At 39.7% G+C, this 27,528-nt stretch overlaps 1 protein-coding gene across 10 annotated transcripts in view; it reads left to right on the plus strand.

The window, feature by feature from the left end:
• Window positions 1-27,528, plus strand: part of RFX3 (regulatory factor X3) — a 439,811-nt gene that overhangs the window by 273,172 nt on the left and 139,111 nt on the right. For all 10 annotated transcript variants that reach the window (XM_057305525.1, XM_057305524.1, XM_048218289.2 and 7 more), the window contains one exon: window positions 5,412-5,536. In XM_057305525.1, coding sequence (XP_057161508.1) covers window positions 5,420-5,536 — 117 coding nt within the window. In that variant the 5' untranslated portion in view covers window positions 5,412-5,419. The remainder of the gene's footprint in view (window positions 1-5,411; window positions 5,537-27,528) is intronic.

Consider the following 27,528-nt stretch of genomic DNA (forward strand, 5'->3'; position numbering starts at 1 on the left):
GCATGTTTGTTCCAAACACATTTGCTTTGCCTAGGTTTTGCCCATCAGGTTGAAGAAATGCTAATCTTGTCGCATTCAGCAGCTGGGTTTTTGCAATATTCTTTTCCTTCTCCTAGGGGTTAATTAGCCTTCTTTCAAAATGTGGCCTATTTAGCTGTAGATTCGCATGATTCAGCCAGAGTTGGCTGTACAAAGCAGAACCGTTAACAGGCGGGTGTGTCCAACTGCTTAATTAGCCAGAATAAAAAGGTCCTTTGTCAAACAAGCATCTGTTGCTCTTGACACACCTGACAGCCACATTAGGCAAGGATGACTAGACTGAAATTGTGCATGTCTCTCCTGCAAGAATATACAACTCATTTACATACGGGCTGCATCATGGACCAACTGCAGGGGATTATTTAGCTTATCAAAATGGATTAATGTGACTGCATTTGTGGCTGATAAACAAATATCACTTGAAAGGGGGCTGTGAAGGAACTGAACTAACCAAATTACTCCCAAACATAAACAAAGCACAGAAACTACTGCTAGATGAATAGGAACACCTCAGATGTACACACAAACCTTATGTCGGGTCTAAAACGAAACCTACAAGTGAAGCCTGCTAAGACACTACCCTCAGCCATGATTCTTGCTTTGCTGAAATGTTGGAAAGCGACCGGAACACTCTGAATGCGTCAGTGGGTTTAAATGATCTGTTTAGCAAAATTTGGCAGGAGGGTTCTGCTCCTCAAACATGCTTTAACATTCTAATTGATCTGCTGTTAAGTCAGGTCTTCAGAATTAATCAGTTAAAATGCCTTTGGAAAAATACTTAGGAGTTAGGTTCTCTTATGGCCTCAGCAGAGGGAGAGAGAATCCTTCCTGATTTTGATGTCGGAGAGAGAAAGGGTTGCCTGTCCATTGTTATTGGAAGGCATAGATCAAATACAATGGCTTGAGAATCCCAAAGACTTTGCCGTTCAGACCCAGTCTGTAGCTTTTCGTTCGGAAGCCCTATCATCATGATATTGCAAAGTAATACATACAAAGTGGGGACATCGTGGGCTTTGGAGTCGGCTCACCCTGGGTTTGGATTCAGGCTCTTCCCTTTACTGGCTGGGTGGCTTTCAGCAAGTTATGGAATCTATTTGTGCCTCGGTTTCCTCCTTTGTTAAGTGGAAATAAGAGCGCTGCCGTTAATGGGAGTCTTCTGAGGATTAAATGAGGTGTATTTTGAGCACTTAGCGCATTGCATGGCACCTGGGAAAGACTTGTCAGAGGAGAGACCTAATTACGGTCGTTTTGGGGCCAGTCTCTGCCAGGGGTGGGACTGAGACCCTCTCAAGCCATGAGGACTTGGCAAGGGAAGCCTCTTCTTCATAACAGAAAGACAATGAAATCGTAGGAGGATGAAGTTGTGTTCGTCAAGGAGGGATGGAGAGACTAAGTTCTTATCCTTTGGTACGACCCTGTGATCCAGGACCCAGTGAGACGGATGAGAGCAGTCACTGGGCAGTAAACAGAAGATATTCTGGGGCAGTTATCGGTTGTCCTGGATTGGGCTTTCTGTGCCGCTTTTGATGTGGCATGGCGCCAGAGGCTGGATGGAAAGCTCTCCATGACTTTCTCACTTAAGTTACAAAGCCATCATTTTCTGTCCATCTCATTTCCCCCAGTCTCTCCTGCAAAGGTTGCTCCAATAAAACAGTTGGGGCCCCTTTCCTTCTTTTTCATTCCAAAAAGATCCCCAGTTTGCTTTTCTTTACTCTCTTCTATCTATGCAATGTCTATTCTGAAATTCAGGACTCCCCACTTACTTGCTCTAGTTGTTTAGTGAATGAGCTTTGTTGGTATATCCAAACCCTCCTTTCCGAACTCCAGCTGTTTGATCTTGGTTAAGTGTGACCTAACATCTCTGGGTGTCCACTGACTCGTCCGCAAAATGAGGAAAATCATAGTTCCAATCATCTGGTTACACATTTCTCTTGGTAAAGTGGACAAAACTTGGGTATATCTCTTCTGTATAAAAGAATTGAATGAGCATAAATGTTACCAAGATTCTTAAACCCAAAACACAATTTTTCCATTTTCAGTCTGGATGTGTAAGACTAAATATCTGGTTACCCCAGAAAGTGTCATGAACTCACATGCCTGTAGAGGCCAGGCAAGTGGAGTATTGCCATTAAAAATAATTTGTCTATAAAACACATAATATAGGCTCACCTTTTCTAAATTTTCATATTTTTTGTAAGAATCTGGAAGTTGGTTTTTAACATGGAGATTTCCGATTTTTAAATATTGGCAGTTAAGAATTTTAATTTGTAGTAACTCTAAGCCAAAGCCTGTCTGTGGAGTCTACTACTATAGTCCATGAGAGGCCAGTTTTCAAATCTGTGCCTTTTATCTTCTGATAAACTCTTTCAGGTAGTTTATTGGGAATTCTTAGGAATTGCTTTAAGAGCATATTTAATTTTTAGGGGGGGAGGGGCAGAGAGAGAGTCTTAAGCAAACTCCAAGCACGAGGGTGGGGCTTGATCTCACGACCCTGAGATCACGACCTGAGCTGAAACCAAGCGTCTGACACTTAACCGACTGTACCACCTAGGCCCCCCCCCACGTATATTTAATTTTTTAAGAGATCTTTATTCATTATATTCTTGCGTACGTTAGGTATAAAATAGTAGATGTCAAGGTATGGGTCTTATACCAAAAGGGGTGTGTGGACTGGTCTGCAGAAAACAGTGTATGGGCACATGAGAAAGTCTCGATAAAATTCCCAGCCAGCGTTGGGAGAAATAGGAGGGAGTTTTAGGTGAGCGACTTCACTCTAAGAAATACCCACCCTTGATTGGCCATAACTGGCAACGCTGTCTTCGTTTATATACTAAACAGATCAAGTCCTCCACCTATCTTGGGGTTGGGAAGAGAGGCTTAGAAAACCTCCCTGAAGATGGTGTCCAACATCTGGTTCATTGTTCATTCTCTGCAGAAGGGGAGCTCACTAATCTCACTTTCACTAATAGCCCCTCTGCTGTAGGACAGAAGGTGTTGATGGTCTACAAGCATGTAATGAATCAAATGGCATTGGCTTTTGCTTTCATTTTCGGGATGGTATATTTTTCCCTCTGGGATGGCATAAAGGAAGAGGCACAGATAGGGTTCCTAATGTATATATCCCTTCCCCAAAATTAGAGAACCAAGGGTCCTCCACTTAAGTAGGCAAGAATTTTATGTAGTGATTCTGTCATTCTCAAACATTTACAGGCATGTCCATGGTCTTAATGCTAGCTCAAAGGTGTGTGTGTGTGTGTGTGTGTGTGTGTGTGTGTGCGCGCGTGTGTGTGCATGTGTACGTGCGTGTGTGTTTGTGTGTTCGCTTGGAGATTAATACTACAGTTTAAAAAATGAACCATTGTTCGGGAGATTTCACATAAAAATCTGAACTTTCAGCCTCGTTTGGAAAATTGGGAGACCTGGCACCTACAGCTTAGCCTTCCCACAAATTCTCAACTTCTTGGAGCTGAACGTTAGTAGCTGACCCAAATAAGTGGGGTGGTAGCTACAGTCTCTATAACTTCCCCCGTTGTCTTATAAGCTTCTAATCACTTTCTTTTTTTTTTTTTTTTTTAAAGATTTTATTTATTTATTCAACAGAGAGAGAGACAGCCAGCGAGAGAGGGAATACAAGCAGGGGGAGTGGGAGAGGAAGAAGCAGGCTCCTAGCGGAGGAGCCTGATGTGGGGCTCGATCCCATAACGCGGGGATCACGCCCTGAGCCGAAGGCAGACGCTTAACCGCTGTGCCACCCAGGCGCCCCAGCTTCTAATCACTTTCACTCTGTGTGCCGGGGTCCCTCATCTGTAAATGGAGGATTATAACCCTACCAATCACACCGGGTTGTTACATGGATTAATTTACTCAAAAATTAACATGTAGAGCATTTGGAAGAGTCCTTAGCATATGTTAAACATTGAGTCAGTGTTAGCTGTTATTGCTGTCTCTCTTGTATGTGGTAAGGTTTATGTAGGGCTTTGACTAATAAAAGAATAAGAAAATCACTTAAAGAGTTGCCAGTGGTCAAGGCCTAGAGAGAAAAATAAGCACAGATTCAAAGCAAAAGGGCCTAATCCCATGGATTAATTTACTCATACATTAACATGTGGAGAGCATTTGGAAGAGTCCTCAGCTCTTAGGCCTAGTCCCATAGCTGTTCCTGTCACCTTGAGTGAGTCTCCACCTCTCTGGGTTTTAGTTTCCTCGTCTATAAAATAAGAAGAGTGGATAAGATGTCTTCGGAGGTCCATTGCTAAAATCAAATGAGATGCTAGAAAAGGTTTGGGGGAAAATTAGAAGAGGGCACACTATGACAAAAGATGATGAGGGGCTTAATTTTCTACTTGAAAGAACTGGATACTCTTCCAGAGTTTTCTTGGGGAAAATTTAAACTATAATGCAATATTTTTCTAAAGCTATCAATTAAATATTGTGTCCCTACCCCCCCTCAGGAAAGAAAATTAGAATTCTGGCCCTGCTCAATAACAAAGAAATTAATATTTATTCCGTTGACTCTGTAAGTAGCAAAAGGGAATGTTGAGACTGGGAGTTCTGAGAAACCAGGCCTGTTAGAGCACATGCTGCAAAATTTACCCTGTGATAGCAGGTCAGGCACATATGAACTAAAAAATGTGCCAGGTTGAAGTCTGAGTGGGAGAAGGTAAAATTTTGTGTCTTTGCTTATACAAGTCTCATTTCTGTAAGAGTGGTCCTCCCCATCTTCAAAATACTAAACATTGTTGGTTTTTGGCTGTCTTTGTGTAAAATCGAGGTAGATTTTAGTGCAATATCATACCACAGGCAGAACAAATTAGTGAGCCTGATCCTCTGGTTAGACTTTTGGATATACATTACTTTTTTTTTTTAAGATCACAGCATAGTAAGTTTGAAAGTTGAAAACGATGTTAGAAATAATTCTAAATGGTACACCTTTGGTGACATCTTAATGGCCACAAAAGTATCTAGAAAATAACATTTTATGACATATTTACGTCCAGTTAGAGTTTGTGGACTGAAAATTGAGTATTTAGAAACAATTTTGGACTATGGTTTATAATATGATTGAACCAGTTTACAACGGATGAGACCTAAGGAAGGTAGATTTCAATGAAGTTCAACTTTGATAGCCCCAAAATGAGGGGTGCTAAATAGGGATTTTTTTTTTAATGTGATTTGGTCATTTTCTGCATTTATTTAAAAAGTGGTCAGAGTGTCTCTAACCACGCGTGGAATATCGGGGCAATGTGTTGGCGTAAGAAGCACCCTGGACCGTTGAAAGTTACTCTCAGCATAGGACTTTAAGAACAGATGTCATGCAGCTGGTCACGTGAAGTGCGCATTTACAGCTTCATCTCTGTTTTGCTACATTTCAGAGACCATCATGCAGACATCAGAGACCGGGTCGGACACAGGTTCGACAGTGACTTTACAGACATCTGTAGCCAGTCAAGCAGCAGTGCCTACCCAGGTGGTGCAGCAGGTACCCGTCCAACAACAGGTAAGGAGCTGCTGTTGTCAGAGAAAATGCCGCGCCTGTCACTGGGCTGTCCGTCCCGCAGGTGCATTCTGGCCCGGTGGGCGCGGAGATAGACGGAGTTCAGCTCTGAGGTTAATTCACTGAATGTTTCTCGAGCCCTTCCTGGATGTGGCCGATTCTGCCTGTACTGGGCTGTAGGAATGCAAAGAAAAGTATCCAAACCATAATCCCTATTCTGGAAGAGCCTCTTAACTCCCGAAGAAAACGTTTGTTTCTGCCTTGCCCATCCTTCTCCGAACGAACATTCTGTCCCTCCTCTTCTCCCCTCTCTTATTCTTTATCATGACTTGCTCTTTCTTTCCTATTGAAATATCAGCAATCAGAGTTTTCTATAATTAGCTCACAAGAATAGTACATAATGAAGGAGAGGTAGCCTGTACCCTCCAGGCAAGGACTTTGCCTTTGTGATGATTTAGAAAATGCCTGAGTGTTTTGGTGACTAGAAAAGTACTGTTGAATGAAAATTAAATTATCTTAAAGGTCTGGAGATCTGACTCATCCCCTTTAAAAAATTGAGAATGAATTCATCATCACATGTTTACTACAGATCTTATTCACACCCAGGACACGGGGCTTGTTTTGGAAAGATACCGACGAAAGAGCGCGTGCCAGTTAATAGTTCTGCAGTGGGGATTGGGAACACTTTGGTCTGTCATTTCCTCCAAAGAGTGGTGAGAAAATAAATGAGAGAGATCATATAAAGCATTATCTTGAGACTTGTGGTTTGCCTGTAATTTCTTAGTATCAAGGAGAATCTTTAGCAAACGTCGCCCTTATAATTACAGGAAAGTCGCTAGGGAAAGGGTTAGCTTTTCCTAAATGGTAGACAGAGGTACTTAAGGTTAAATTCTTTGCAGGAGATAGAAGTGGGATGGGCAGGAAGGGTGCTGGGATCCAGGAGAAGCTTCTTAAAAATTTTCCTGTATGTTCCTTTTCGTAACATTGTGTTTTATATCCTGACTATAGTATCTTCTTCTTTTACTCCAAAGATATTAATTTTTTTTAAGTTGTTGAATTTCTTTTCTTTATGTATAGCCTGTTTCCTTCAAGCTACTTTGCTCTTTGTTTTGGGGTGGGTTTTTTTGGTTTGTTTTTGTTTTTTGGGTTTTTTTTTGTTTTTTGTTTTTTTGTCTCCTGTCTTTTATTTTTGAAGCTTTTCTTTGATGTCTGACCATCTTTGGGTGTTAATCCATATTTAAAAGCATGAGGATAAACAGCTGATGTGAATGTGGGTCTTATTGACTTCAGTGTAGGGTCATCTGACTGGGCTTTTTAACTGGGTTCTTTCTGGTGTTCAGTATCTTTGTTTTTCCTCTTGGGCTGTTATATTTTTATTTTTTTGAAAGAATTTATTTATTTGAGGGAGGAGGAGAGAGAGAGAAGAGAGCACAAGCAGGGGGGAGGGGCAGAGGGAGAAGCAGACTCCGTGCTGAGCAGAGACCCTGATGTGGGACTCGATCCGAGGACCCTGAGATCATGGCAGTGGCTTAACTGACTGAGCCTCCCAGGCTCCCCAGGGCTGTCATATTTTTTAAAGAACTTCTCCAACTTCCTGCTTAGAGGGCGAATACTTACCTGCCTGAAAGCTGAGTGGGGGAAGAAGACTGGGTATTTCTTGCCCTAATTCACTTAATCCTTTTTTCGCCTATCACCCGTGGTTGGTCTTCTTCCGTGCAGAGATTAAACCAAAGAATAAATCTCCAAACTTTCACCAAAGTTCTGGAAGGCAGTCACCCATCTCACTGCATGGAGTGGGTGGAGAGACTCTGATTCCTGCTTAAATAAAATCAGTTTTTGTATGAAATACATAACCTTTTATAAAAAACAAAAATTGCTACCAGAAGTGGAAAATCAGGGGCGCCTGGGTGGTGCAGTCGTTAAGCATCTGCCATCGGCTCAGGGCGTGATCCCGGCGTTATGGGATCGAGCCCCACATCAGGCTCCTCCGCTGGGAGCCTGCTTCTTCCTCTCCCACTCCCCCTGCTTGTGTTCCCTCTCTCGCTGTCTCTAACTCTTCAAAAAAATAAAAATAAAATCTTTAAAAAAAAATTAAAAAAAAAAAGTGGAAAATCAGTATCACCAGCATAAATAGAAAATCATACATATGCGCACTCACCTTGTTCCTTGTCCTCATAAAAAGTAATCTCAGGTACACGTGGACCCCACTTTGGAAAACACTGTGCCATGCCATATGGCTCATTCCCAGCAGGCGTATTTTTCAGCTCCTCAAGTTAGCTCTTTCCTCTAGGACATTCACAGCAGGTGACACTTTACATTCCCTTACACCAAGCAAAGAAGGTGAGAACTCCCGTTTTCTTTTTGTCAACAAAGTGTTTTATTTCACATAGTGGGTTAGTGTGATATCTGCCTGGAATTGCCTGTAGTCCTTCCAGGCTTATTTGGAAGGAGTTTTTGCTCCTCTGTCATTTCTTTTCTTTTCCCTTTCTTTCCCTTCAAACTAGAAAAGGGTCACATTTGATGCTTCCTAGTGCTTTTTTTTTTTTTCCTTGAGAGAGAGAGAGAATCGTGTGTGAGAGCACAGGAGAGGGGCAGAGGGTGAGAGAGAAAGAGAATCTTAAGCAGGCTCTGTGCCCAGCGTGGAGCCCGTCGATGCGGGGCTCAGTCTCATGACCCTGAGATCATGACTTGAGCTGAAACTAGGAGTCAGACACTTAACTGACTGAGCCACCCAAGTGCCCCTCATAGTGTCCCTGTCGATATATTTTCTACAACTGATAAGATTATTGCTGAAGTAATTTCTTCTTGCTCTTAACTTGCCTATAATATTTGTATTGTTGATGTGCTGATGTCATCTTGGGTTTTCCGACGTAGTGGGATACCTTTACAATCTTCTGTCTAGCCTTTGTCACTGACCCATGATGGATATCGAAATCATGGTATTGATGTCAAAGATAGTTACTTCTGTTGATTCAACTTTTATTGTGTCCTTGCTTTGGCCACTCTGATGTGAAGAAAAGGTCTACTGCTAAAATGTTTGAATGTTGAGGCGTGTAATGTTATATTGATTAGAAAGTTGAAAAACCAGAAAATTTTAAGATCTAATATATAGTTCTGTTTCCTCAAAGCATGAAAGCTCTAATCTCACTGAGTAATAAGTACCAAGTAAAATGTTTAAAATTATTTCTATGCTTTTTCATTTATCCTGTATGAGCTCAAGAAGCAACTTTCTACCTTTCCTTAGACGATCTGGTTCAGAAATAGAGAATTCTGAGCGGTGATTACAAGGTCTTGTTATATAATCCTTTATCAAATTTTCTTTTATAATTTTTCACCATTTCACAAAACATCATAGAGTCTCAGCTTCCAAATGTAGACATGGTTGCTCAATTCAATAAAATCTATATAAATATTCAAATTCAGTATGTTGATTAGGTATAACAATTTTGATATTACTCATCATCATCATTATGAAAACACTTTTTGGATGGATGATCTTTATAGACTGTGGCTAGAAATGAGCTGTTTCCCCCCTGCCTTCCCCCTGCCTTGAGTGATTTGTTCAAGTTTCTTGTAGATTACTCTTCAGGTTGGTCATTTTATGCCTAAATCTGAGAGGTCTTTGCCCCTACTTGCCCTAAAACTGTATTAAAAATCCAGGAGAGGGAAGGAGGAAAATGTCTTCCACTGTTCTGTTCTCTCCCACAGCCTGCCAGTTCTTATCAAAGCAGAACCTAGGCTGAAGTGAGAACTTTTACTCCTTGCTGTAATCTTGGGCATCAGGTATTCCATAGTGCTGCTGACATTGAGGATAATTCCTAAACCACTTGGAACCAAGGCTCGAAGATTTTTTTTCTCCCTTTCGTGCTTCCCAGTTTTAACTGCCCTCTGAGTACAGCTCGTACTTTCTCTCCAGTCCCTGCCTGTCTTCCCCCTTCCTTAGAAAAAGGCACATATCTTTTCTATCAAAGTGGGCGACTATTTTATCCCTATACCACTTCTTGTAAACAGAACATCCCAGGTATCGTGGAGCCCTGGGGTTGAGGGGCTTCTGTTTGAATTCAAAGAAAAAAATGTATTGTCAAGTTAGCTGTCAACTTTGTTTGAGTTCTTTTATTATCAGAGACTGTGGTCTTTCCCTTTTCCTGCGCAGGGACTCGCTTTCTTTCTAGTGGGTCTTTAATATGTAACTGGGACATTGAAACCTCCTTTTTACGTGATTAAAAATTCATTTCAAGATTACATTCAGATAAGAATCTTAGTTTTTCCGTAAATCATCTATCTGGGCAGTGATATAATTTGAGATATGAAAATGAATAGAATAACTATATTCTAGCTATATTGTTTCTTTTTGGTTAGTATCAATCTTTCACATATTTAGCATTTTCACATAAGTTATGGTACTTCCTGGCAAGTGAGCTTATTATTCCTGTGGTCAAAAGGATAAATGACATTTTGTTTGGGAAGCAGAGTTAATCAGAATTGCCAGTTAGGTTCTAGGCAAAGGGCACTCTTCAAGAAGGGTAAACTTTAAATGAATCCCAGTAGGTCTGTTTATTATGGTATCTTTAAAATGATGCCTCATGTTTTAGGAAACAGATTTTAGGGAAGGGATTTTGACATGAGTACTCCTGCAATCCTCACATGAAACCACAGCTTCAGTGAGGGGTCATTTTTTTTTTTTTTAAGACTTTATTTATTCATTTGAGAGAGAGAGCGAGCACAAGCAAGGGGAGAGGCAAAGGGAGAGGGAGAAGCAGACTCCCCACTGAGCTGGGAGCCTGACATGGGGCTCCATCCCAGGACCTGGAGATCATGACCTCAGCTGAAGGCAGATGCTTAACCATCTGAGCCACCCAGGTGCCTCCAACGAGGGATCATTTTTATACTCACTTCTGTTTGCCACTTTCCTGTGATGTCTGTCGTATATCATCACAACCAGAAAGAAACTGTGATGGTTAGCAATATACCCAAGAGAAAGTTCTTGTGATGAAAGCAGTGAGCAGTGATTAAGGGGGGAAAAAAGATTGCCTATTGTATGTTAAATCCATAACAGACCATTGTATTGGCTCAAAATTTGATCTGTAGTATTTTAAATGGGTTCCTTTGCTAGTTTGAAGAGCTAAGCCTGAGGTAGTGTACTCCATCATTTCTGTCTTTATCTTTCTTTTCTGTTCAGGGTCAAGAGATTTGCTTGCTTTCTGTGCACCCTAGCTTTGATGGACATGAATAGAATTCTTTTCATTTGAGACCATTATCTCATATAATCAACAGAAACAAAGACATTTTTCTGTGCTTTGCTCTTATTTGGGACTTGATTCCCATTGGCTTGGTTCCCTAAGGGGACAGTTTTCTCCTAATTAAGATTGTGGCAGACATCCTAAAAGATGGGGTTACATTTTAAAATGAATTCCTGTTGAATGTCTTTTTGTAGAAAAACAAAAGGGAATGATTTTAGCTCTTGAAGACCATATTTATTTTATTTTTTAGAGCCAGAATTGCTAATTTTTAGTATCTAATATGAAAAGGTGTTTTGAAGGAACGTGCTGATTTACCATTGAAATAAATTTTGCCGTGCCAATCCCATACGTAGGCCTTTTAGTTGAACATCTCTACTGAACATTTGTAAGAAATAAGAGCTCTACTATTTAAATGGTTGAGTAATCATATGCACTGATTCTCTGTTAAGTGATTTTAAAAATACTTTCTTGTCTGGAGTTAGGTCACTGTGATCAGTTTAGGATAATGTAGTTGCAGAGGAATATGGCGGGCGCTATGTTAAATGCTGGGGTCTCAGAGGTGATCTGACATGGTTGCTGACTGCGGAAAGCCAACTTTTGAGGGAGATAGACGTCAGTATAGAATTGGATACAAAGGGGGGCGGCTGGGTGGCACAGCGGTTAAGCGTCTGCCTTCGGCTCAGGGCGTGATCCCGGCGTTCTGGGATCGAGCCCCACATCAGGCTCCTCCACTGTGAGCCTGCTTCTTCCTCTCCCACTCCCCCTGCTTGTGTTCCCTCTCGCTGGCTGTCTCTATCTCTGTCGAATAAATAAATAAAATCTTTAAAAAAAAAAAAAGAATTGGATACAAAGGGCCTCTGGAGTAACAGTAGAGATTGTTCTTGGGAGTGAGGGTCAGTAATGTCTTCACCATGGATGTGACCTTTGAGCCGTGTGCTAAAGGAAAAGTTGGAGGTCACAAGAAAAACAAAACTGGAAGAGGGTATTTCTGGTAGGGAAAAGCATGGAAGAGCTCATGGGAAATCAGGGAGTCTATACCGGGCGGTGAGGGGCGAAAAGTGAGGGATGTGGAAGTGTTTCCCAAAAACCTCTTGTCGGGGGTTGAGTCAGATGAGCCATTTGTGGTGTCTTTACACGTGTTCCCTCCCTGGTATTTTCGTTCTTTGCCCTCTTCAGTTGATAACTTTCACGATCTGGTCCCCCACTGCCAGTTTTCTTGAGAGGGACATCTGTACAGGTCTACTGTTTCCCTTTTGTCCAGCCGCTTCTTAACCCTGTGAAATTTGGGTGCTACCCGTACAACTGTGGATAGTGTGCACTTTGGACAGAACCAAATCCAACAATATTCCCTAGGACCTTTCTGGGTTTTTCTTTGACACTTGATACTGTTGACTATCCTATATCTCTCTTGTTCTATGACTTTTGGGCTGCTTTCCCTTTTATTTCTTGCAGGGCTACCTCATCAAGGAAAGCAGGTTTTATAGAGGTGGAGAGACTGAGATTCATAGTTAGAAGGTATGGGTTCAAATTCTGGCTCTAGCTCTTTCTGGTTATATGCTCTTGGGCAAATTACTAACCTTGCCTGAGATTCAATTTCCTCATGTTTAAAATAGGGATAATAATATCTAGCTTATGCTTGGCTACAAACATTAAATAACGTGTTCATTAAATAATTTAAGGTAGTACCTGGTATTATATAATAAGCCTTCAGTAAATTTATTATTATTTTTTACTATTATTTTCTTCGTTCTTAGTAGTATTATCTGACTCCTATAATTTGGGGATTTTTAACCCCCTTTTCTATAAGGTTTGGCCTTTGGCCTTCTATTTTTGCCCTCACTCTCAGGTAACTCTTCCTCTACAGCTATTTTAGTTTTTTTTTTTTTTTTTTTTTTTAAAGATTTTATTTATTTATTCGACAGAGATAGAGACAGCCAGCGAGAGAGGGAACACAAGCAGGGGGAGTGGGAGAGGAAGAAGCAGGCTCATAGCGGAAGAGCCTGATGTGGGGCTCGATCCCATAACGCCAGGATCACGCCCTGAGCCGAAGGCAGACGCTTAACCGCTGTGCCACCCAGGCGCCCCAACAGCTATTTTAGTTTTAAAACCAGTTGCTTTCATTTTCTTCAGTAAGCATGGACCTCTGGTCCTTCTCTGTATTACTCTGGCTTATGAGTTAGGGAGGCTCAGGCTCTAGATGGGAACGGAGACCACATCATCTGACCCATAGGGGCAGTATTGGCATTCTCCACCCATTATAATGGGTACCCATTACAGTTGCCATAGTGATTAGAGAAAATGCCAGAGGATTTCTCAGTAAATATCAGGAATACCTCCAGTGTTTTATTGAGTTCATGAAATATAATAATTTTGTATCAAGTGTGGTGTCATGTTTGGATATAAGAGTTTAGGAACTGAAGGTGAGAATATTATATTAATATTTTAGCTAACCTGATTGGAATTTGGGTTTCTAGTTGGAAGAGACTTAAATTATTTATCGTAGCTATAACAAAAGACCTTCCAGAGTTGAATTGCAGAAAATTTTCTTCTTCAATAAATCACTTAGTTGTATAGACTAATTTTAGTTGATTCCATAATTTTGTTCCTAGAGATATATAATGTTTCTTGTGAATATTTAATTTGCTTATCAAACCATCAGTTCCAACATCAGGATTTGATTTTTTTTTGTTTTGCTTGAGGAGTTCAATTTGTCCTATAAAATTTTTCACAGGAGTAGAAAGTTGAAACCTTTAAGATAACTGGCATTTCTGTTTACATATAATTTGAACAAGGTGGAACATAATTTAAACAGAACACTGGCCCTCTTTGCCAAAACAAATCAGAGGAATTCTTTATCTGTGCTAAAAATGCACTTTCAGTATAATAGACCTCAACATTTCTTTGCCATCAGTATCCGAAAGAAAGAAACTTTAAGGTCCAAATAAAAATTATTTATAGTCTGAGCTGGTCAAGGAAGTCATTCCAGAGGAAGTGACTTTTAAGCTAAGATTGAAGAATAGAGGTAACCAATGAGGGAATAAAAGGAAGCGTTTTCTGAGGCTGAAGAAGTCGGGGGAGGATAGACAAGTGGTGAGACATGAGATGGGGTCCTAGGTGGCTCCTGGTCTAGCGGTATATGCTATTTAAGTTTTCAGTAATAACTCATTTTGATTTTTTAAAAAGATTTATCTATTTGAGAGAGAGAGAGCGTGCATGCACGCGTGTGCACACACGTGTGAGAGCACAAGGCGGAGGGGGAAAGGGAGAGAGAAACTCTAAGCAGACTCCACACTGAGAGCGGAGCCCGACACAGGGCTCAGTACCACCACCCTGGGATCATGACCTGAACTGAAACCAAGAGTCAGACGCTTAACTGACTGCACCACCCAGGTGCCCCAGTAATCGCTCATTTTGAAGTTGACTACCATTCAGCTTTGTCAGAAATCCAGTGGAAACAACGAATCCAGTAATAGTAACCTCCATTTACTGAGCACCAGTTGTGTGCCCTTCCCTGTGCTTGGTGCTCAGGCCATCATTTCTCAAGCTTATAACCACCGTGTGCACTTAGGTTCTCTTTGCCCCTGACAGCAGTTCCTGAGAGGCTTTGTGGCAGCTGTCAGGATATATGAGACACAGTTTGTGAGTCGTCTCCTCTCCTGGACACTTTTATAGCAAGGTGAATTGTTCATCAGAATTCTTCAAGCTCACTACCTGTACCAAACCAGCATGTCAGAATGTTAATTTCATGGAACACTTAACACCTATCTTTTCTATCCATGAAAAATGATAATTTTGCTCTTCCTTTGATCCAGGGCTGATTTTAGAAATAGACACACGTGGAATGCCTCTTTATTTTCTTTAAAAATTTGTGTTGATGTCCGTCAAAGCCATTTCTGTAGAGAGGCTCCGATGCTTCATTTTCCTTGCGAACAACCCTGATAAACTGATAGATTCCCCATTTAGAGCAAATCAGAGTTACCCTCTTGGTCCTGGCTGCCCCGTTGCTCAGTGCTAAGTTGTAAACCCGATGTTTAAAACTAATATACCTTCCTTCAGTCACGATTTTTTTTTTTTTTTAAGCTGGGAGTCACATCCAAGTCATCTGACTTTAGAGCCTGAGCTGCTAAGCTCTACCCTACAGAGATAAAGCAGTCAGATGAGTGATATCAAGATCAGCTGTTAAGTGGCATAAGCTCTCTGACATAACAGTACTGAACATGGCAGTCCCATGGCAAAGAACATAATATACTTTATGTCAAGAAGGATTGGTTTTAGCTTTATGAATCACTGTGCGTTTTTGAGAAATCCCACAAGCAAAACTAGTGAAGCAAACAGGAGCATCTGGGGTATAAAGGGCTATTTGAGTAAAATAACTAGCAAATAAAAGAATTATAGATCTTGAACTTCTGAAGCCCTCTCTAAACTCAGATCATAAGTATGAGCCTCAGTAACTATAGAAGCTTGGGAATAAAGGAGAGAAAATGATACAATCAATGTAGTAAAATGTTATTATTCGTATGATCTGGGGAAGGGATACTTGGGAATATTGTGTATAATTCTTGCAACTTTTCCAGAAGTCGGAAATCTTATCAAAAGAAAAAGCGCTTAAAAATCAATACCAGTCCAAGTTTACCAATCGAAGTTTGTGAAGATAATTGAGCTACTAGTCCTAATACTGTTTTCAATAGGCATGGGTATTTATTTAGTATTTTATCTTTAAATAAGTAAAACCTGGGGCGCCTGAGTGGCGCAGTCATTAGGCGTCTGCCTTCGGCTCAGGGCGTGGTCCCGGTGCTCTGGGATCGAGCCCCACATCAGGCTCCTCCGCTAGGAGCCTGCTTCTTCCTCTCCCACTCCCCCTGCTTGTGTTCCCTCTCTCGCTGGCTGTCTCTCTCTGTCAAATAAATAAATATCTTTATAAATAAATAAATAAATAAATAAATAAATAAATAAATAAAACCGGAAATTTTGCCCAATACTTACACATATGCTAAGGTGCAAGAATTCTTCAAAGAAGTATCCCAAATCTAAAATACTTTTGTCTCACCTCAGCGAGTCGAAGTTTTAAATAAAAGAAAAGAAAAAAATGTAGAGGAAAATCAGTTTTGAGATTTTTCTCACGCTCTCTCCGCATTCCCCATCAACTCTCCAGTTTGGATAATTACTATCAAGAAAGTACATGCGTACATAACTATGTACATATATACATATATAAGCAAGCAAGTCTGATCAACACATAAAGCACAAGATCAGTAAAAATTGGTGATATTTTTAAGACTCTTAAAAACACAACTGTGTATACTGAATTGACGGTTCAATGGAGGACTGCTTAAAAACCTGGTTGCTAGAAAATGCAAACTAAATTATTCTCAAGAAAACAAAAGCATTAGAAATTAGAAATTAGGTCCTAAGCTCAACAAAGATAATTAGCCCATTTGTGGCTTTGATTTTTGTCTTAATTAGTACCGGTATATATCCAGTTGTATAAAGGCCCAGACAACCATTCCCATCTCAACTGGGAGGAAAGCTAGGCTCATCAAATCAATTGATTAGCAGGCTTTAAAAAGTTAAAGTCACCCAAATCCATATTACAGTTGACATGTTAATTACTGGATGGGGAAGCAAGTAGGATTCCCGTTTTTCTAAATAAATAAAGAAGTAGAGTTTTTCATCCTGTTATGATCCTAATTTTTAAACATTGCTTTAAAAGATTTTCTTTTATTTCTGTAAGGTGTAATTTTGATGGGTGACAAAAAGGTAGGCCTCAAAACTGAAAACAGTAATACGTAGGGCTTCTATTTCTGGTTGGTAAGTTGGTCAGGCTGTTTCTTATAAATCTGCATAGCTTTCCAAAGCCATAATTTTTTTTTTTCTTTTTTTCCTTTACCACTTGGAATTTCTGGTTTATTAAGTCTTAATAGCTTGGGATCCTATTCAATCTGTGCCTTCTTATTACTAGCAATTTTAGCGTTTTAAAAGTAGTAGGATTAAAGAAGAGAAGTAAAATAAGAAAAAAATTACATTAGAAGAGATAACACTTGAAATATAAGAAGAAAGGTGACTCTTAAATAAAAGTATTTATTAACATAATTAGGTTTAAAAACACACTGTCCCATTTGTGAATCTCAGGTTAACTTTGTATCTCATCACTAGCAGTTAAACTATATATACAACCAAACATGAGTTGTTTTTGCTTTGTGAAGGAAACACTGTCGCTAGAAATAATAGAACAAAATTATTCCTGAAGGTTTTGCAAAGTGATACTAAGGAAGTTAATTTTACTTTGAATGAACCTAAGCTTTAGTTCCCAGTGATAATATTTTTTTCTGAATTTCTTGTGAAACTGACCAAACCATTGATTACAGTCCCATTTATGCCTTTAATAACATAATTATTCTGTGCAAAGCCGTATTACCGACGATTTTTCTTTTTTTGTTATTGTACTTATGTTCAAGGCTTTTGCCTTGACATTGAGGCTCACTAAGGTGTTTGTGGCCTGTGTGTGGTTCATTGATCTGGTAGATGGTTATGCATTTAAAACTCATGATTACTCTTAATTTTCCCCGGCAATTTCATAAATACATTTTGCAGAAATTGGGTGTTTCTTTAGCTGTATTTTAGATAGGTATTTTTAAATAACAAAGCAAAAATCATCAGAGATGTTGAGGAACTCCACCTGGGTGGGGGTTGAGGGAATGGCCCAGAGAAGCTAGTGTAATAAACAAAACCCATTATCTTTAAATAGTCGGTATAAAGATAGAAAGTGCTGACAATGCTAATAGATCTCAGTAGGCAGTTTATTTCACATGTGGAAAATGTTTTTGATGTTTGAGCTTAAATTATATTCATACCTATGCTTTGGTTGGTGCTTCCTATGAAGCAGTAATAATGTCACCCTAAGATACTAGCGATGGGGGCTAAAGGAAGAGTGAGTTGAATTTGATCTCAGGAGACGTGAGTGAGTTGGAATGCCAGGTCTGCCACTGGTCAGCTACGTGGTGTCGAACAAGTTGCTTCAGCCGGCCTGCCCTTGAGTTGCCATCCCTGTATCCCGGAGCTCATTTGGCAAACAGTGATTGAGCGTCTGTTTTGTGGCAGGAACTGTACTTGCTCCTGGGACAGGAGGAACTTTAAGGTTAGGCCAGAGAGACTGACAGGTAAACAGAAATGACACACAGTACCAGCCCCTGCAGCGTATCTATGGTGCTGTGGGAGCGGAGAAGAACTCGGTGTGATTTGGAGGTGAGTCAGTGATGGGAGGGGCAATTGCGGAAGACTTCCTGGATGAGTCCCACCCCCCTTCGTCTCTTTATTTCTGAAATAGATAATGTGCCCAAATTGTCAGTAGCATCAAATGAGAAAAATCTCTGTAATGATGCTTTGTAATGTGCAAAGCGTTTTGTAAAAATGAAGACAAAATTATTGATCCATTGGATCAGCCGCTCTGCTAGGAACTGTAGGTGGGAAAATGATTGCAAGGAGCAGGGTTTCTCAAGACGTGATATATGGGTATTTCCTCAGGAACCTATGCTCTGTGTGTGTGCGTGTATTTAGATAATCCTTATAATGAAACTGAATTTCTCCTAGATCATCTGAATTACTACATTATAACTGAGGTTGCTCTTCATTTTCGGTGTGTTCTCATAGATGTTTATGATCTTCTTGGTGTTAGGTTGAGCTGCTATAATTGTCTTGGGCTAATGAGGTGGAATAGAGCCAGCCTTAATACGAAAGTGATCGAGGCTAAATGATACCACAGATAGAGTGAGTACAAAAGGAGCTTCATCATACTAGTTGGCCCCACAAGTATCATTATTTATACTTGGCTGCTGTTTGCACAGGTTTAATAGTATTTTATTGAACACCAGAGGTCAGCAGTCATGGTCTCAGGGAAGCATGGCTGATCCCCAAACTAGACTTTGTCTTTCTGCTAGATGTTCCTCTAGCCACATGTACCTTTCCCTCATGGTCTGTTTCATCGTTGTGATTTTTAAAAAAATGATTGTATTTATTTTAGTATATATAGAGAGAGCGTGTGCACCTGAGCATGGGGAGGGGCAGAGGACCAGGGGGAGAGAGAGGGAGAGAGGCAGACTCCCCGCTGAGTGCACAACCCCCGAGATCATGATCTGAGCCAAAACCGAGAGTCAACACTTAAGTGACTGAGCCAACCAGCCAGCCATGGTCTGGGAACCATGTCTTCTTTAGCTCCCACCATAGTACAACCTAGTACACACGATCCGTCTGGCACGTAATAGGTGCTCAATAAGTTTTATTGAATTGATGCGTGAACTAGGTAATACTAAAGTATCTAAATTAATAGTGATTGAAAGTATTTAATATGTTTAGTGTTAAATATGCACATGCACATTTCTGAATAGTGTGAATTATCAACTATCAGATATCTCCAAAGCAGAACGTCTACATCCTGGGTTTGTGCAAGAAGATTGGAAGAAGAGGAAGAAATGTTAGAATTTCTATTAAATTTTTTGCCTAAAAATAAGAAATATAGCCAAAATGGAGCATATTACATATATCACATGTGTAACTGAGGCATCCTGAGGGAACAGGGGTTGATAACAACCTCCCTCACTTGTTTGTTGCATTTTTTTAAGTATTTCCAGCAAGGTGGATTAATAGAGTGTATAGACTAGTTTTGATTAAACTAACTTCATAATATGGGCAAGCAGCTTAAAAAAAATTCCCACATATTGAAGATAGCACACATATTGCAGAAACGAAGTTAGCAGAATGAATGCTTCCCTAATTTTCTGACAGTCACATAGCAAATATCTGTTTAGATACTCCCTGCCTAAATGATAACAAGTTGGCTCCATGTGTTCTGAGAGCCAAGAAGATTTTCGACGTACAGATTTATATCCACGATCTTCTGTCATGAACCTCTCACCTAAGTATATAGTATGCCATTAGATTAGCTAATGAAGTTGTCTCAATTAACTAGACACTTAAATATTTGATCTTTAGCATTTAATTTTATAATTCCTGTTTTTCTATATGTTTTGTAAAATGTATCCTATTAATACAACAGGACATGTATGTGATTTATAAATTGTTTTGTTAAGTAAGAGTGGAAAATGATTTAAAAAAAAAAAGTTTGGAAACTACCGAACTAAAATATTGCTATGATACTATAACTTTCCAGGAAGAAGATGTCATTTCTGTACGATAAGATTCACCATGTAAGTGTACAGTTTGATGCGTTTTGACAAATATGTTCCTTTGTATAAACATCATCACAACCAAAATCTAGAACATTTTAATCACCCCAAATAGCTCCCTTGTGCCTCATTCTGCTCAGTTCTTCCCCTCCCCCATTCCTGGTTCCAGTTTAATACTGATCTTCTGTCATTTAGATCCTTTTGTCTTTTCTAGAATTTCAAATACATGAAATCACAAAACATCCACTCCCTTGTGTCTGGCTTCTTTCACTCACCATAGTGTTGGGGGTTGGGGAGGTTCTTCCGTGTTTTTGGGACTGTTTGTGGTTTATTCCTTTTTATTGATGAATTACATTCCCTTATAGCAATGTATCACAGTCTGTTTATCCATTCACCTATTACTGAACGTTGGCTTTGTTTCCAGTTTTGAACATTCATATATTAAGTCTTGTGTGGATATATGTTTTTATTTCTCTTGGGTAAAGCCCGAGGAGTAGAATTGTTGGGTCACACGTGATAAGTGTTTGTTTAACTTTGTGAGAAGCTACCATACTGTTTTCCAAAGTGGTTACACCATTTTATATTCCCACCAGCAGTGTACAGGCATTCTAGTTGCTGGACATCCTTATGAAACTTGGAATTGTTAATGTTTTCAACATTAGCCATGCTAGTGAGTTATGTAGTGGTTATCTTACTGCGGTTTTAATTTCCATCTCTGATGACTAATGATATTGAGCATCTTCTTATGTGCTTCTTGGCCAGTTAGATGTATTTTAATATTTTTGCCTCCTGATAGTGTACTATTCTTCCATTTCTGCTTTTATTTAAACCAGCAAATATCTAATTTGTGTCTAATTAAATAGATTTCTAAAATAAACTTAGAGGAGTTCAAGTAATTTTTTTTTAATTTTAAGTTAAAACGAAGGAGAATAAGAAAAGAGAAAATGATACATTAACTTAGATTAGGTTCTATGTTTTCGGTAAGAAATAGAATTATACAAAAAATGACATGAAATGATTTACTTAATTTTAGAAAACCTCTCATCATCTTGCATTGAGAAACTTGAAAATTTATGAGTAGATGGTTTGCTAATTCAGATCACTTTAAGAAACATGAAGTGATTGCAGCATGTCATGGACTGGTAGACAAGATGGATAAGCTACAGCATGGTGAGGTCCTGTTCACTGGGGTGTAGAATCAAGGTAGAGTTGCAGACACGTACAGTTCAGGCTAACACAGGCTTGACCATGAGAGGGTTATGGTGTTACGCTGCCCTTCATTCTGGCTGGGAATCAATGGCCTTCAAAGCGGAGGTGACAGCTCTGCTGAGAGATTAATAGTAATCTTAAATCTGCAGAACTTTCTATTTGGCGTTGAGATTTCCAACATTTAGGTAATATTTTAGTGAATCTCTGTAGAGAGCATGAATAAGTATTAGTCACTGAAGTTCATTCCTTGCACCGTAGAGATTAATGGTTATAATACATCTCCTGCAAATATTGTGCATAATATTTATGGGATAAATAACTTTTTGTTCTAATTTTGCTCATGAATCTTGTATCACGACCATGATAAATTACATAATTTTTATTAATACTAATTCAAAGACTGTGGACCTGAAAGAGATCTTAATGTCATCTAGTCCTGTGGGTTTTTTCAACCTGGATTTTTTAAAATTTTAATTTGTGGAAAAATAAGCATAACATAAAATCTACCGTCTTCAGCATTTTAAAGTGTACAGTTCAATATTGCTACATTATTCACATTGTTGTGCATCAAGTCTCAAGTACTTTTCTTGCAAAACTGAAACTCAGTACCCATTCAACAGCTCCCTATTTCCCCAAGTAACCTCTATTCCACTTTCTGTCCCTATGAATGTGATTACTCTAGGGACGCACATAAGGGGAATCCTACAGGTTTGTATTTGTCTTTTTGTCATAGATTATTTTACTTAGCATGAAGTCTTCAAGGTAATCCATGTTGTAGCCTATGCAGAATTTCCTTTCCTTTTAGAGTCAAAAAATATTCCACTGCGTGTATATACCCCATTTGTTTTATCCGTTCATCTGTCGAAAGACACTGGCTTGCTTTTACCTTTTAACTGTTGTGAATAGGCTGCTATGAACAGGGGTGTACAAGCGTTTCTTTGAGACCCTGATTTCAGTTCTTTTGGGTATATACCCAGAAGTGTAATTGTTGGGGGTGCCTGGCTGGCTCAGTTGGAGGAGTATGTGACTCTTGATCTTGGGGTCATGAGTTCGAGCCCCACATAGGGTGTAGAGATTACTGAAATAAAACTCAAGTATATTCTATTTTTATATGGTATATTCTATTTTTATGGTATCATATAGTATATTCTATTTTTAAATTTTTTGGGAATGACCGTACAGTTTTCCTTAGTGGCTACACCGTTTCGCGTCCCTACCGATAGAACACAAGAATGTTCCAATTTCTCTACATCCTTATCAACATTTATTTTCTCCTTTTTTTCAGAGCAGCCATCCTAGTAAGTGCAAGGTGGTACTGGTATTTTTTAAAGTCACTTTTTAAATTTTTCTTTCTTTTCTAGTCTTTCTCCTACCTCTTCCCTTCCTTCTTTCCTCTCTACCTTTTCCCTCTCTCCCTACCATGTCTGTCTGTCTCGTCCTCTTCCTTCAAGCAAACAGGACCGTATGCCAAACTGATCTTCCTAGAACTCCTCTGGAGCGATGGGACTGGGAACCATGCAGCTTCGTCGTTCCTCATCCCTTTTATTCTTGCAGTGGTGAGAGGAACAGAAGGGAAAAACATGAATCTGTTTTGACTTTCTTATTTTAAGGTTGAGGAAGCTGAGGTCCAGAAAAATGAAGTGACTCGGCCACAACTACCCAGAAAATTAAGACTAGACTTTATTTAATAAGTGCTGAGATTATCTAAGGGCCACAGAAACCTTGAGACACCTCTAATAACTTTCTGTGAGTAAGGTTGTGAATGAGCTTTCTCAGAGTTCTTCATTCGGTACCTTAATATTTTCTCAAGTGTGGTAACGCGTATCGCATTGGGATGTGAAGTGATTTTTAAGTGGCCTGAGATGATAAGATGGACTTCAGGTAGTTCTGTGAAAGAGATATAAGAAAATATTGAATCAAAGAGCAAGGAAGTTGTCTTCCATTCCATTTCCTGCCACTCACTCGATGTAATCAACAAGGTCAGTTTGGTGCAGTGTATCTGTAATATTTCACCAGTATTTGCTCACCTTCCCCACGACCACATTCACACTTAAAAAAAACAATGAAATACAGGCACCTGGGTGGCTCAGTCGGTTAAGTGTCTGCCTTGGGCTCGGGTCATGATCCCAGAGTCCTGGAATCGTGTCCCACATCGGGCTCCCTGCTCAGTGGGGAGTCTGCTTCTCTGCCTCTCCCCTGGCTTGCGCTCTCTGTCACTCTCTCTCTCAAATAAATGAAATCTTAAAAACAACAACAACAAAAGAGCAGGATTCTGGCTCAGCGATAACAGGGAACAATAGCTGGCTAGTATTAAATAACTCTTTGGACATTATTCATTTTGGGTGTACTATAATAATGAGAGCTGGAGTATAGAAGGTTTCCATTTCTTGTGGTGCTTATAAAAGTTTTTCAAGAAATTTAAAAATTGGGGAACCGCTTAAACTAGTAAGTATTTAAAAAGACGGTGGTACACTGAAATGGCATATATGTTGCCTTAGTTTGGGTGGTAAAGAAGCAAACAGCAATACAAAAATTTCAGTGCAAGTATTTTTTTTGGGAGAGGATTCCTGGAAATGCCAGTAGGATATTGGGAGAGTGAAACAAGGAAAGGAATTGATCCAAAACAGATTTTATGATTACACATGTTACAACTGTGGATTAAGTGGGGACAGATCACACAGGGGACAATCTGGGAGCTACCGTTTTGGTGCATCTCAGAGTTACCCCACATGAGGGAAGAGGAAGCCTAGAGTTTTTATACAGATCCCTGTCAGTCCTTGGCAGAGGGCTCGTCACACTAGGGGTCAGTTTCCTGACATTTTGGGCTGATTGCAGCTGGGCAAAGAGGGTGCTGAGGGGCTGAGAAATCTCTCAGGCAAACAGGTGCTATAGCGTGAAGCTAGACTGCTGTGCGTCCAAGCGGTAAGGGTGAGCACGTAGGGACATGGGGTCCACAATACTTAACTACATATGCTATGCATGTATTGGAGAAAGGACAGCCTTTGGTAATCTCTGTTGTGCTAAACATTTTCAGAGTTTCAGATTTTACAGCCGTCTTTGTTATTAGACCCAAAAGTCTTGAAACAGCAGGGGAATGTTTTCTTGGTGCCTAATCATAGCCCTTCTAGTTGCTACTTGGGTTTATCTTAGATCCTTTCCTTACTGGGCAGAGAGCACAGAAGGTCTGTTTGCACTGCACTGCTTCATCTAGTTGAATAAAAGATGGTATTAATTCCCACCCCAGCCTTCTGTTCCCTACAAATCCAAATTATTTTAGGCTTTCTTTGTTAAGTCATTTTCCAATCACTTAGTAATTTATATTATTCGTTCCTGGACTTTCTCCAACTTCTCTTCATCTTGCTTAAGTTGATGAGCCTATTTTCCATAACTGCTTTTTCAAGATAATACATTTATTGAAGTCTTATATAATTTAAATTTCTGGCCACATGTAAAACCTCATAGTTTATTCATAATTTATCATCTTTTGAGTGGTAATTTAAATGATTTTAGTTATACAAATTACTGAAATTATCCCCAAAGTCATAGCATATCTGTATCAATTATTTGATAGTTATTATAATGTATTTTAGAGCTGTGTTAGTGGAAACACTGATTTAATCCTAAGTACTCTGCTCTAATATAAGTTAAAATTAAACAATTGGAATTAACTGATGCTAAAGAAATTGAATTGGTTACGTTATTTGTAAGGATCTAAATTTATTTGCTTTATCTTATTAGCTCCATTGACAAAGAAAAAAAATTACCGTATTGCTGGTATTATAAGCAGAAGCGTCTAAAAAAATGAAAGCCACTGTCGATTGTGAACAGACACCTCTGATGTTTAGAGAACTCATCCCTGGTAGCAACTAAAAATGTCCCACCGCAGTGATGTATATACCATATGACTTTGCCTGTAATCAGTTTTTTTCATAAGCCGAGTAAAATAATTCAGTAACTATTTTGCTTCACGAGAAATAGAATTCATTTTATGTTAAAATATAATAATTTGAAGAAGCTTTGTTTAATTACATTCTTGGTCATAATTCCCACAATACTATCGTGGCCACATATCATTAGGAGAAACTTAATAAATTACTGTTTGACTTTTCTGGGGAAAACACTCACCCGTCCTCCTAAAGACACACACACACACACACACACACACACACACACACACCTCAGCTACTTCTCTGGACATTGTAAAAGAAAGCATCTATTCTGAGTTCACAATTAATTGCATTCCGTAAGTGTATTTCATATAAAATAGAGTAATGCAGAAGTATTTTATATACATACATTTTTTTGCCTTTCAGTTTTTAGTGAGCTACAGTGTATTTACAGTGAGATACACAGATCTTAAGTAACACAGTTCAGTGTCCTGTGAGGGTGATTATTGAACCCCGCTTTGATCAAGATATAGGACATTTTTTTTTTAAAGATTTTATTTATTTATTTGACAGAGATCGAGACAGCCAGCGAGAGAGGGAACACAAGCAGGGGGAGTGGGAGAGGAAGAAGCAGGCTCATAGCAGAGGAGCCTGATATGGGGCTCGATCCCACAACGCTGGGATCACGCCCTGAGCCGAAGGCAGACGCTTAACCGCTGTGCCACCCAGGTGCCCCAAGATATAGGACATTTTTATCACCCCGGAAAGTTTCCTGTACCTGTCCCCTTTACATCTCTGCCTTCCTCTCCCCGCCTCCACCCCCATCCAGGAAGCAAGCACTGTTCTGATTCACAGATTGCACATTCATAAGTTTGGTTTCCTTTCTTAAAAATCATTTACCTCATAGAAGAATGTACAGCGAACGGGTTGACAGTTTATTGAAGACTTTTTTGAACTACTGATGAGGTAAAGACTGAATATTAATTCTATGATTCTGAAACACAATCATTAAAAGTATGTGGTGAGTAATTTTTTAATACTCTTACTTTTTGACTTTGTAAATATTTTGTAATTTGGCTAATGTTGAATTGACCACTACATGCATCGTACATGCACTCATTGGATAACTTTCTGATCACTTAACATGCTTTTGACTATTTCAAATGCCCTAACTGGCCATTGAAAAACAACAACAACAACAAAAAATGCATAACAAAACCACAAAACCAAAAACCCAAAAATACCCAAACAAAAAAAAAACTTGTCTGTAAACCTAACTGGTCATGGATTCAGCCCAGAATTAGTCATCAACTATTTTTGTGATCCATATCTTTGGTCATTTGTTCTTGGTGTCAAATGTCTTGCCTCTGCTAGTGTGAAAGTGTTACCTGATCTAATGGGCTGTCAGTGCTTCCAAGCACCCGTCCTTTTACTTCTTTAGAAGCAGCCCTTTCATGGTAGGATTTTATTTTTTTCTACCAATCCAATGAGTTTTATTCTTTCAAGTAACATAGCATGGAGCTATTAAGTAAGAAATTCATGAAGTAAGGAAAAACAAAACGACATTAGTTAGAAATGGTTTCCTAGGGGCGCCTGGGTGGCTCAGTCGTTAAGCATCTGCCTTCGGCTCAGGGCGTGATCCCAGGGACCTGGGATCGAGCCCCGCATTGGGCTCCCTGCTCCACTAGGAGCCTGCTTCTTCCTCTCCCACTCCCCCTGCTGTGTTCCCTCTCTCGCTGGCTGTCTCTCTCTCTGTCAAATAAATAAATAAAATCTTAAAAAAAAAAAGAAAAAAGAAATGGTTTCCTGCTGCCTTCTCTACTGTCTTCTTTCCTTTATGTTTTCCTCTCCCGGTGTGCCATTTGCCTGTGTGATTTTTTTGTCCTTGCTGTTCCTTGGTAGCTCAGAGCTAGTTGCTGAATTGCAGTTTGTGCTGCCTCCTTTCCTTCAACAGATCCTTCCTGAGGATTTACGATGTACTTGGCCTTGTGATGGGTGAGAAAGAAGGTAACAGACATTGTTCCTGCCTTCATGGGGTTTACTTAAGAAACAAAATTGCCCCTCTCTCCTCTCCATCAGAACCAGCATTGTTTTTGCAGGGAAGTTGGTTATATAAGATACAAGTGGACGACCAAGCACGAGATTTAAATTACAAACGACAGTGCTTAGGAGTGGGAAAAGAGCGAGCTCAGAGGAATCGTTCTCCATCGGGAGGGGAGGTTCCAGGCAGTTTGGCTGACAAGTAGGAAATAGATTGCGCATGGCCAGCTCTCCCAATGATAATCGAATCATTGCAAACCTGTTCCCCAATGTTCAGGGACGCCTTGGTAGTTAGAGCAATAACACCCTTTGTTTACTGAGTTCAAAATCATCAAAATACATCAGTTAAGTAAACAAGATTCGTGTCCATCCTCCTGATACGACCATCTGTCAAAGCTTCAAGAAAGATACTGGTTCCTCAGTCTATCGCCACAATTCTC

This window comes from Ursus arctos, unplaced genomic scaffold, assembly GCF_023065955.2.
Source record: "Ursus arctos isolate Adak ecotype North America unplaced genomic scaffold, UrsArc2.0 scaffold_33, whole genome shotgun sequence".
Classification (NCBI taxonomy): domain Eukaryota; kingdom Metazoa; phylum Chordata; class Mammalia; order Carnivora; family Ursidae; genus Ursus; species Ursus arctos.